The sequence below is a fragment of the Lathyrus oleraceus genome, chromosome 6, assembly GCF_024323335.1.
Source record: "Lathyrus oleraceus cultivar Zhongwan6 chromosome 6, CAAS_Psat_ZW6_1.0, whole genome shotgun sequence".
Lineage (NCBI taxonomy): Eukaryota > Viridiplantae > Streptophyta > Magnoliopsida > Fabales > Fabaceae > Lathyrus > Lathyrus oleraceus.
The window spans coordinates 359,887,409-359,899,607 of NC_066584.1; the positions used below are offsets into that span (position 1 = coordinate 359,887,409).

At 35.2% G+C, this 12,199-nt stretch overlaps 1 protein-coding gene across 1 annotated transcript; it reads left to right on the forward strand.

The window, feature by feature from the left end:
- Positions 1–2,822: 2,822 nt before the first annotated feature.
- Positions 2,823–10,102, forward strand: LOC127096264 (nicotinamide adenine dinucleotide transporter 1, chloroplastic). Its single transcript, XM_051034858.1, has 9 exons — positions 2,823–3,225; positions 3,372–3,461; positions 3,659–3,765; positions 4,806–4,851; positions 4,984–5,093; positions 8,586–8,680; positions 8,796–8,884; positions 8,966–9,060; positions 9,679–10,102. The coding sequence occupies exons 1-9, from the start codon at positions 3,150–3,152 to the stop codon at positions 9,913–9,915; spliced, it is 945 nt and encodes a 314-aa protein (XP_050890815.1). The 5' UTR covers positions 2,823–3,149; the 3' UTR covers positions 9,916–10,102.
- Positions 10,103–12,199: the final 2,097 nt, after the last annotated feature.

The following is a 12,199-nucleotide window of genomic DNA, read 5'->3' on the forward strand; positions in this document are numbered from 1 at the left end:
ACTTTCCATACCTTCCTATCAATAGAGTTGATATGGATACTCATACAATCTTTCCAATAACTGTAGTTTTCACCGGTAAAAATAGGCGCTTTATTGTACGCCCCTTTAGGATTGTTACTCATTTTCTAAAAAGTTATATGTGAAGCACTAGATGAACCGATGCTCGTGATACCACTTGTTAGACGATAGTACCGATCTAGAAGGGAGGATTGAATAAATCAGTATTTAAAATTTAGCGCTTTTTAAAATTGTTTTTAAAGGTTGCGAAAGCTCCCTAGACCACAATCGTCTAAACGATTCGTTAATGGAAAGATTTAATATGCGTGAAACCAAATGGAATAACTAAGATAGAGATAATCAACCACTATCTTAATCAATTGATTAATTACCCAAATCATTGATATAGTTACCACTAATGATGAGTTAACACAATAAGAGAAAAAGTAAAATATTGATAGACTTGTGTGAGGTTAGTTTTATCAAACACTTGGTGTGCACTCCACACCAAGTCTCAATTTCACTCAAATTGAATGTGCACAATTTTACTTAGTTGCAATCAAAGTGATTGCACCAATTTATCAAACAACTTCTATGCACAACAATTAAGCGAGATTAATTTTACTATTAATTTCATACAAGACTCCATTTCTGCAGAATTTAAAGAGTTAAGAGAAAGAGAGAACAACACCATATGTTTTTAGGCAATTCCCTTTTCGTCCTCGCTTAGGGTACGTCTACCCCTAATTCAAAATCTAGAATTGAGATATTTATTAACAAGTTGTAAAGTTAATACAAGAGAAGAAATGATCACCACCAACCAACCCCAAGTGTTATTGTAGATCCTATTCACCTCTCTCCCCTTGATTCGACTTGAACCAAGTCCTTCAAACGTTCCGAACAAACCTCCCGTTGTAGCTACCTTATTGCAAGAACTCCACGTTCTCCAAAACTCTAGCTCAACTGATTTCGATCGGATCTGCGTGAAACCTCCTGTTGTAGCTACCTTATTGCAAGAACTCCATGTTCTCCAAAATTCTAGCTCGGCTGACTTCAATTGCAAGACGCTTGAACACTAACCTTTCTTCACAATCCTCCGGTTACCATTACTTGTTTGAACGAACCCACCGTTTTTCAAACCTTTCACTCGGCTGAATCTATGAAGCAAAGATTAGTGCACCCCCCCCCCCCCCCCCCCCCCCCAATTTTTGGAGGACAAAACCCCAATGGTTTTATTCAAGAAAACCCACTCAAAGCCTCTACCCAAACTGGGATTACACAATCATATTTGGACGTTATCACCACAACAATGCACAATGATCAACAAAAATTGTTATGTGTAGTTGTTGAGAAATGCAATAAAGAATGAAGATGAAGAGGAACTTTAGTGTATATCTTTCACTTTTCTTGTTATTTGTTGAAGAAGAGACTCTAGAATATATATATGATGCATGGACCAAGTAACAGACATAACAGAATAATTTTGCAAAAATACACAGCAGAAAATTGAGTACCAACAGCGACCACTCGACCTGTTCAGACCCGAGGCAAAACCACTCAAGTGAAGCAGGCGATGAGTCGACTCAAACAGGGGACAAGTCGACTCAAACAGGGTTTTTCCAGAGTTGAGTCGACCTATGACTCGACCTGTTCAAACCCATGGCAACATGGTTCAAATGAATCAGGCAATGAGTCGACTCAAACAGGGTTTTCTAGAGTTGAGTCGACCTATGACTCAACCTGTTCAGACCCGAGAGTTATACTTCAAGTCATGAGTCGACTCACAGTTCTACCGCTCCAAGTCATGAGTCAACTCAAAGTTCTTAAACTATCAAAAATGAGTTTTTGAGATGTATTTTGGTCAATTCAAACCATTGTCTTATGAACCTAAGGTACCAACGATGATCAAGTGCATTATTCACATCTATGATATGCTCCTATATGCATTGACACATTGAACTTATACTTTGAGCATGTTAGAGGATGAATGCATTCTATGATATGATGACACCGTCCAAAGTACACATTATGAACAACTAAAAATGTTTGACATCATTAAAACAAGGGCGAGAAATCTTTACCCTCACACAAGCAAAACATGTATTTCACCAAAAGAAAAGTTTTAACATAATCCACCAAAAATTATTCACCAAAAAGTAGTTCCATATACGAACGACACATTGTCAATAAAAGACCATCAATATAGTTCCACCGGACTAATCATAACAAAATAATTACTTTTAATACTTATAATCATCCAAAATTCTAAAAGAGCATTTTTCTAAGTTTAACAGAAATTATAGTGTCCCAAAATCACCAATTTCATCATATGCGTAATCAATAGGGATTTTTCCTAAATCTCATTCGGACACCCAATTTCAATCAATAAACTTAATGATTTAACAAAATAGTAAATAATTTGATCATCAAAATTTCAATCAATCAACAATCAATATTAATTTCTGAAGAAAAAAGAGAGGATATTTTAGATTAAAATTTCTGTCAAATAAATTAAAATTTGCATGGACAAAAAAACATATTTTAGATTATGAGAAAGAAAAAAGATATTTATAGGAACTATTTAGGGAACTGATTTATGATGACTGTTTTAGATCTTTAAAAAAATATCTGAAAAAAAAATCCATTTTCTTAGAGCTGTAATCTAATCATCTTTTAGAAAACGTGACAGAATTTTATTCAAAAATATATTACACTAAAATAAATCTAAATCCCCTCAAAATCGGGACCCACACGTACTTTACGGCGAGCAGCAAGGAATATTTTGCTATATAAAAAAAATAAAAATAAAAAACTTATCCAAATCCAAATTCCAATCATCTTCTAATCGCAGAATTAAACGCAAGTTAAATCAAATCATAAATAATAAACCATTCTTTTCATTTCTTCAATTCAATCACCATTCCTTCAATCTCAGTGAACCCTAATCTAATCTAACCTAATTGAATTGCATTGCGTCTTTTTTTCTCTGAAATTCTTGAAGAATTTCAACCACGCACGAATTCGTCTCGAACGAGACTCCATGCCACCGCGGTTCTTCCTCATTGCCCTCTCAACAGAGGACTCTTTCGTTTTCGCTACAAAATTCGTTGATTCTTTTCACTCTAACGATTCTTTCTTGCAATTCATCAATAATGCCTACTGATTCTCATTCTCCTAATCTATATCACAGAGGTGTTCTTTGCAATGCCGGTGCTGGTGCTGCCGCTGGTACGTCAATTTCGATTTCTTTAAAACCCTGTTCTTCTCTGTTTTACTCAATTTAACAGAGATTGTTTTATTTTATTCGTTATAATGTGAATCATGATATGCAATGTGAGTTTTTGTTTTTAATTTGAAAAATTAATTCCATGCAGGGGTTATTGCTGCCACCTTTGTATGTCCTTTAGATGTAATCAAAACTAGGTTTCAGGTTGGGACTCAGCATGCTAATAGAAGTGTTAGAGGTATGCACACAAGACAATGTGGACCTTCCCTGTATTGTAAAAAATACTTTCTTTTTGATATTTTAGTTTTAGAGTTTGTGTAGTTGTTCTTAGAGTTGTTAGTATAACTACTACAAAGAGATGTGAATAAACATAATTTAACAACTACAGGTGAATAATGTATTGATTTAACTAGCGTTGGGTGTTTGTGTTTCCAGGTAGTCTTATAGTTGGTAGTTTGGAGCAAATATATCATAAGGAGGGGTTGCGAGGATTGTACCGCGGGCTATCCCCAACTGTTATGGTCTTACTTCCAAACTGGGCTGTGAGTTTACTTCTTGTTATCTGCTTGTTGTCATTACCTTATCTGATGAGCTATTCTTCTTCCTCTTTCGAAAGATATTTTTTTGCATCATATATAATTGTTGTTTTTAGCTTCAAATTGGCAGTAAAAAATGTATAGAATAAGGGGGAAATCCGTGGTAAATCATGGACGTGACTTGCTTTGGTGGACCTAAGGTGGGAAATAGAGTTGGTTTTTAAGAGTTCATCGGTGGTTGATTTTGTGCTGTGAAAAGTGCCTTCAAATTATATTCTGGGAGATTAGTGGGCTTGGGTTTTTCTAAGAATCAACTAGGATCATGGAGAATGCTTTTATTGCGATTTGCAGACTAGAAAACAAGAGAAATGAGAGTTAAGTTAATAAGAAGTAGAAATTAAGTTAGATATTATTGTACCCTAAAATAGATGGTTGGTATAATTGCATCACTAATCAAGAAAATACTAGTAGCTATCTTGCTGGAACTGCAATGATTATACAACTTCACGTTCTTTATTATTTGATAGTTGAGTTCATCACTTAAATATGGCATAAGTTGATCACTCTTCCACTAATAAAATGTGTGACCCATTTAAGTAAATAAGTGATAACTCACAAAATATAGCACATATATATATATATATATATATATATATATATATATATATATATATATATATATATATATATATATATATATATATATATATATATATATATATAAAATTGACGACATACTACACCTGATAAATCTAATTAGTTATGATTCTATTGAGCAATTTTTTAGTTTTACTGGAATGATTTTGTAGAGTTATGGGCAACCATCAAACCAGTTAAATCTTTTGATCTTTAATCTTATACCATACCTTTTGGGGTTTCTTGCTTCCTAATCAATAAAACTTGCTAACAGTGATGTATTTTGTTGGCCTCTACATATCTCTATATGTCACTGACTTTGTGTCTATATACACTATTTCGTTATAGCAGAATAATGTTATATTCTACTAACTACTAATTTATCAATTTATTGATTTATTGATTTGCAGGTCTATTTTACTGTGTACGAGCAGCTCAAGAAGCTGCTTTCTGATGGTTAGTTTATTGATCGTTACTTTTTGTTTTAAGCTTGTAACCTGGCTGTTTGTGTGTGCGCGCTTTCACAGTGCTGTGTATTCATTCATTTGGAAGTACAAATTATAACAGACAGCTATGATATGTATGCAGATGAAAACCACCACCTTTCAGTTGGAGCTAATATGGTAGCTGCTTCAGGTGCTGGAGCTGCAACTACATTGGTTACAAATCCATTTTGGGTTGTCAAGACAAGACTCCAAGTGCGTTTTTTTTTCAGCTCAGACTGAATGTTATATCACCAATGATTTTCTTATGCTATCAATTTAAAATATATATGATTGCCATGATTCATGAGTGACTTCTATGATTAAAATATGTGCATTTCGTTGTTTATTAAGGAAATGTTGGACAAATAGAGGGAGTTATTAAAAGTATACTCTAGAGGGAAAATTGCATTTAATAAGTAAATAGGTGTTGAGTATGAATAGTTTGGTGTAGATAGGGAAGATGGCATAATAATTTTATAAGTAAAACTATATTCTGTTGTAGTAAAAAGGGAACATTTCCCTTGAAAGAGGATGTTTTTGCCCCCTTGTGAATTGAATAAATACATTTTTTATTTTCTACTTTGATCCATCTTTTTATTTCATTTTCTTGGACATATTAATTGGTCTGGCCTTCTTTTTTTTTGAAGGAGAGTCGGCGTTTGTCATAGTGGAGGCTTGAATGCAAATGTTGGTCTTAGGATTGGACCTGACTTAACCTCATAAATTAAAACCGCCTAACCTCAACACCTCAATGGTATGTGGTTTATGTAGGTTGCCTAATAACAGATCTATGATAGGTTATGATACCATTTTAGGTCTGGGGCTTAACAAGACCTCACAAAACCGACTTAGTTTAGGATTGCTTGAACGTTGCAAGATGAGGAATTCCTAGACTTTGTTAGGGCCATATCTCTAGCCATTGTGAGACTTGAGTTTTCCTAATAAATCCCGTCACTCTAGGGCTATTGGGTTAAATGCATGGATAAGACTCATGACTCAATAACTGACATAGGATAGACTCTGTTATCACTAGTTTTTGAGCCTAAATGTTGGCAACTTTGACAGAATTCATAATGAATATGGTACACTCTACCCAATTTGCAAAAGTAAAGGATAATGTGGCGAATACAATGGATACAAATAAATTGATTGTAAAGTGGATACATAAACAAGGATATAGCTAGGGTGATGATGATAATGAGGACATGGAGGAAGAGTATATAGGGGGTAATCCAACTTCCTCTATTCAAAAAAAGAATTAAGGTTCCTGAGAGGTGTTGCAAGATGAGTAACAAAGCGTTCTTGGGCCTCATTGGATGGATTGCTCGGAAGGATAATTCTTTAATGCCATTAACCTATTGAAGAGAGTTCAATTAGCATTAAGCAACAATGAAATTCTTTGAGGTGCATGAAGTTAACCTAGTGAAGAAAGTGCAATTAGTGTTGATCAACATTGAAAGCACGACAATTCATTGGTTTCTTTTACCAATGTTTTAACCGGAAGGTTAGGTGACATAATGGATGCAACATTTTTTAATGGTTAACTACATTGAAGCAAACATATTCTTTGGAGGGGCATGAAATTAACCTAGTGAAGAAAGTGCATTTAGTGTTAATCAACATTGAAAGCATAACAGTTCATTGGTTTCTTTTACCAATGTTTTAATTGGAAGGTTTGGTGACATAATGGAGGCAACATTTTTTAATGGTTAACTACATTGAAGCAAACGTATTCTTTGGAGGAGTATGTACATACATTTGAGGTCCTGGTGGTACAAGTAGGGTAAGTTCCAGAGGAGCAACCTTTGGGTATTTTCTTCGGGAGAGGGACATTGTTTTTGCTCTGGCCCTCTGGGGACTCTTTTTCCCCCCAGCAATCGATGCCTAAAAAAGAACTTGAGAATCATGATTATGGGGGAAGACAACAAGAGGCGTAAGATAATGAATAGTACATTGAGGGAATTTCCAAGGAGGAGGATGCCAAATTAGAATAGAATATTTCAATGAAACTGCAAGAGCTAGAGTTTTTTACATGCTCAATTGATCACATTATCGTTAATTTCAATGCCGGGGGTTTAGTGCATAGGGTGAATCTTGGCAGTTTCTCAATCTTCTTCCATATATGCTCAAATCTGTCAAAATACACTACCGAAAGCATGCTTACACAAATCCCCCGCATTTTAACAGGGTGCATTGAGAAACTGGTTGAACCTTTTGGTTAGCTCCACCGTTGCATATTTCTTCATGTTGGGGATATATTTGAGACGGAGATTTGAGACTGTTTTCAAAATTTGGCATAAAAATTAGGCCGACATGCATTCAAGGATGCTTTCTTTGTTTTTGATCTTGGTGGAGTAAATATCATCTTAGAGTTGATTGGTTAACTATTCTAAGTTTCATAATGGGAATTAGGAAACCTCTACTATGAGTCTATGATATTCATTCACTAGGTAGAAGTGTTAGAATGGAATTAGAAGGTGATCCACAACTGACTAACTCACAAATCTTTGTTAAGGCTTTGCATTAAATGGTTGACATGGAATACACTACCTTGCTTCATTTTTTGGCAAATAAGGACATAGAAGGTTTGTGTTAAGAGTCCCACATCGGACAATATATGGCCTGAACATGTGTTTATAAGTGAGGGCAGTCCTCACTCTACCAACCGGTTTTGTAGGGTTGAGTTAGGCCCAACCACACATTTCTTAACATGGTATCAGAGCCTCGTTTAAGATCCGGTGGGCCACCTATTATGGTTTCCGCTATCGGACCACCCACCATTTATTTCCACGCTCCAGATGTCCAGTCTTGGGCGTGAGGATGTGTGTTAAGAGTCCCACATCGGACAATATATGACCTGGACATGTGTTTATAAGTGAGGACAGTCCTCACTCTACCAACCGGTTTTGTAGTGTTGAGTTATGCCCAACCACACATTTCTTAACAGTTTGAAAGTACTTGGTTGAAAGATGACTTTGAGGAAAAGACGAAGAGTGAATTAAAATAGTTTGAAAGTACTTGGTTGAAAGATGACTTTGAGGAAAAGAAGAAGAGTGAATTAAAATAGGTGCCCAGAGCATGGCATGAGAATTACAAAAAGAGGGAGTCTTGAAAGCAGCAGGATGAATTTCAATAGGCGCCCAACAAGAATTACGCATAGCATGCTCCGTGTGTGCCTTTTTCAAACCATACAAGGATCGTTTTGCACACACCCTTAGATGAAGAGAACAAAGCTTGAGGAGGAACAGAACAGCTAATAAGTGAATAGGTGTCAGTATAAATTAGTCATTAGTGGGAGTGGATAGGAGAGGGAGACACTATAACTGTGACAATAAAACTGTACTCAGGTGCAAAAGGGAACATTTCCCATGGGATGGGGTCTTTTTGCCCTTTGTAGAGTGAATACACACATTTTCCCCCCTTCTCTACTTCGACCCATCTTTTTCTTTCTTCTTAGTGGACCTAACAAGTAACAAGCCCTTCTAGTGTAGCTTCTATCATAATAGTCTTGGATGTTCTTGTGTCACACTAATAATTTCAGTGTTTGAAAATGTGGGTCTTGAAAGGGTAGCTGTGTTATAGTATAATAATATTGTTCCTACAAGTAATACGGCGATATATATGCATCAAAACTTATTTTATCCTGCCTATCATCAGTGCATGCATATTTTCCTGACATGAAGTCTGTTTCCCTTGTTACTGCAGACCCAGGGAATGAGATCCGGTGTCCTGCCGTATAGAAGTACCCTATCTGCTTTGAAGAAAATAGCTCACGAGGAGGGCATTCGTGGGATGTACAGGTTGGTATCATTTAATATCGATACAACATTGTGGGCGTTGTATAATGCTTTATAAATTATAATTAATAATTTATCTGTAACTATAGACATCTGAGATATTCTTTATCGTTAACAGCGGCCTTGTGCCTGCTCTGGCTGGTATCAGTCATGTTGCCATCCAGTTTCCAATATATGAGAAAATAAAATGTTATTTAGCAAATCGAGGTAATTTAATGCCCGTTCTAGTTCTTTGCGGCGACTTGAGATTTTCAGCAGTTGATTGATTTGATCATTATTTTGTATCAGATAACACAACAGTGGATAAACTCGGTGCACGGGATGTGGCAATTGCCTCATCAATTTCCAAATTTTTTGCATCTACATTGACATATCCTCATGAGGTATATTGCTGAATGGTTGACTTCGTTTTGTTGAATATATTCATGCATAATCATACATAACTAGTTTCCTTGCCGTATGAATGGAATGACCTTGCCATCTATAAATCCATATCAATGGTTAAACAAAAAACAAATGTGCATTCACTATTTAGTCCCCCTTTAACATTGGGCCTTTTCAGTGCCAATACAAACTTCTAGGTCCTCTCAGTTAGTCCCTAAATTTTAATGACTTAAATTGACCCTTCAATTTTTGTATAGTCACTAACTTGACATATATGTAAAAAAAAACCATTCATCCAGAAGTGTTTACCCAGACAATTGATTAATTTATTTAATAATTTATAATGTTTATGAATTTCAAATCTTCATGAAAAATTAAAATCTTGATGGAACCACAAGGCTTTGATCAAATTACATGATGCCAGCCCAGCTGTTGCTTGAAATATTTCTCTCAACATATATTGCCTTTTGTCACATTTCCTTCCTTTCATTGCCAACATAGAAAGCCATTTACCACCTATTGGTTTGAAACTATTCATGAAATCCTTGTTTCGACTTTTAATGCTTTGAGGAGGCAAGCATCAGAAAGTATCAAATGATTTTGTTTTTGGTTTGCAGGTTGTTCGATCAAGACTGCAAGAACAAGGACCTTACTCAGAAAAGCGGTACTCTGGTATGAGCGACTGCATTAGAAAGGTATTTCAACAAGAGGGACTCCCTGGTTTTTACCGAGGATGTGCCACCAACCTCCTGAGGACAACCCCAGCTGCTGTAATCACATTCACCAGTTTTGAAATGATACACCGTTTTCTAGTTTCACTTTCCCCTTCTGACCCAGAGCTGCATAATTTGTAAAGATGAGCCTTGTTCAAAAAAGTTAGTTCAGTTGACAAATATTCTTTTGATGATTAAATTAAAATATCATTCTTTGTGATTTTTGCCCTCCTCAAATCGCACCTGTGCAAATTAACCGACTTTGTAGGCCGACAGAGGTCTTATTATAAATTTTGTGAAGTGATAATGATGAAAAGTTAAGATAAAACATACTGATGCATATTTTATGAAATCCTCACACTGCATCACATCTCATGCACATATCTAATGTTGGAGTTTTGATTCATCAGTCAATCACAACACTACTATATTAATCATAGAATTCAGAGCATGTTCTTTCTCTGTTGCCATGCCTAATAGGAATTTGGATTCCCTGCAATTAAACTGTTTGTGCACTTGTGCATTTTGTTCGTCTATAATCATATCATTGGCACGGGACTGTCGATCTAATGACTACGAATGCGCCATATGCGTAAATGTTAAAAACGTTGATGTGGATGTTAGAGGACGGTGAGATTGATCTTTACAGGGGGCACCTCCTATGCTACAAATGAGTTCCATTGATGCTGTACTGCTGGGTGGTGGGATATAATGTGTGTCTTTATGGAGGTACTGAATGTGATTCCTTATCATGATGCACAGGTAAAGTGTAGAGGCTAGTGGCAATCACAATAACTTGAGGACTAGTAGGTCCTGGTTAAACTTAAGTTGAACGCAACTTCCCTTAAACAAAAACAGTGTCGTTATGATTTTGATAAAATATCTCATATTGGAAACGATGGGAATGAAAACATCAACCATTGCTTTTTCCTTTTGAATGTTTAAAACATTAAAAAGTACAATAAAGAAAATGGATAAAGGACCATTACTAACTCAAAATGGAGGATCGAAGCTTTTTGGATAGTTGCTTTTCTCTTTTAAAATTCTATCAAGCAAGGAACAAAATGCAACTAAGCTTGGGATTACTAGAGTTCATAGTTCACAGTGTCTGTCCATTTACTGTAACATATGCACTTTGAATACCTAACTTATAAACTTCTAATAGATTCAGCTAAATTACCAAACATTAAAAACATGTTTTATTTCAGTGAGTTCTGTTTCCCCTTTTGAACAATTGGATCGCTTATGTTTTAAACTTTAAAGTATAACATTTACAACCAAATAAAAGTTGGTTTGTGTTTTTTTAATTAGATGAATTGTTTTTAAAAAATTAATCTCTTTCTTTTCATTAGAATGACAGATAACTCATGGAATTAAGGTCATGATGGCCCATAGCTGGACAACTCGTTAGTGAATAGCATCCAAAGTTTGTGGACAAGACACATAGGATTGGATTCGTTTGTCATGTTCTATCACATTCAAAATAAACAAAAGAAAAGTTACAGTGGCTTTACTTTCTGATTTCTTGATGAACTTAACTTATATATAAACGCAATTACCTATATTTATTTATATTATGAATTTGATAGGGGATTGCTAACCTCATCCTATATTTAGATATGTTGAAAAAGTAATTTTTTTTTTAAATCGAAAATATTCTTTAAATTTCTGAGATAATCTTCGGACATCTCATATATTTCTTAAACGCAATCAAATTCAGTAGCACCTTAATGTTCAAAATTTGTTACGGAGATACATCTTTGTAATAGCTTAATGTACACCACACGTATTTCCGAGTAAAACGCTTTATGTTGACAAGAATTGATTTGGAGATGTATCTCCTTGATCACACGAAACAACTTTCGGAGATGCATCTATGTAACCACATTAGATACTAATTTTTGCATTTAATTTAGAGATACTCTGATGAATTTGATTATATTGTATAATTTAAATCACACACTTTTAGAATAATATGAAAATGACATATGTAAGTTAATAAATCTAAAGTATACAATAAAGTCAAAATCCAGAGTACAAAATAAAATATAACAGAAAATAGTGTTCTTAATACAAAAACTATAAACTACTGCATATGACGGTTTGCGCCCCCTGTTCTTATGCTGCCTCATGTGCCTCCCCCGTAATAGCATTTATATCGTCCCTCACTGCAGAGCCATCCGAAAATAGTTTGTTGTCTATACCCGCTTTCCCAATCTGCACAATAGGGCGACAACTAGGTAACACATCAATAGCATGATCAATAATAATTTGTTCCTCCTCTAGTATCTCCCGACACCCTTTTGATTAAATACCGTTTGAATATACATCTTCGAAAGTAGGAAGTGTACAATCTATATGTTGGATGTTTACGGAGATGCATCTCCATAATTTTTTTTAACGTAGCCTAATAGCCTGAATCTGA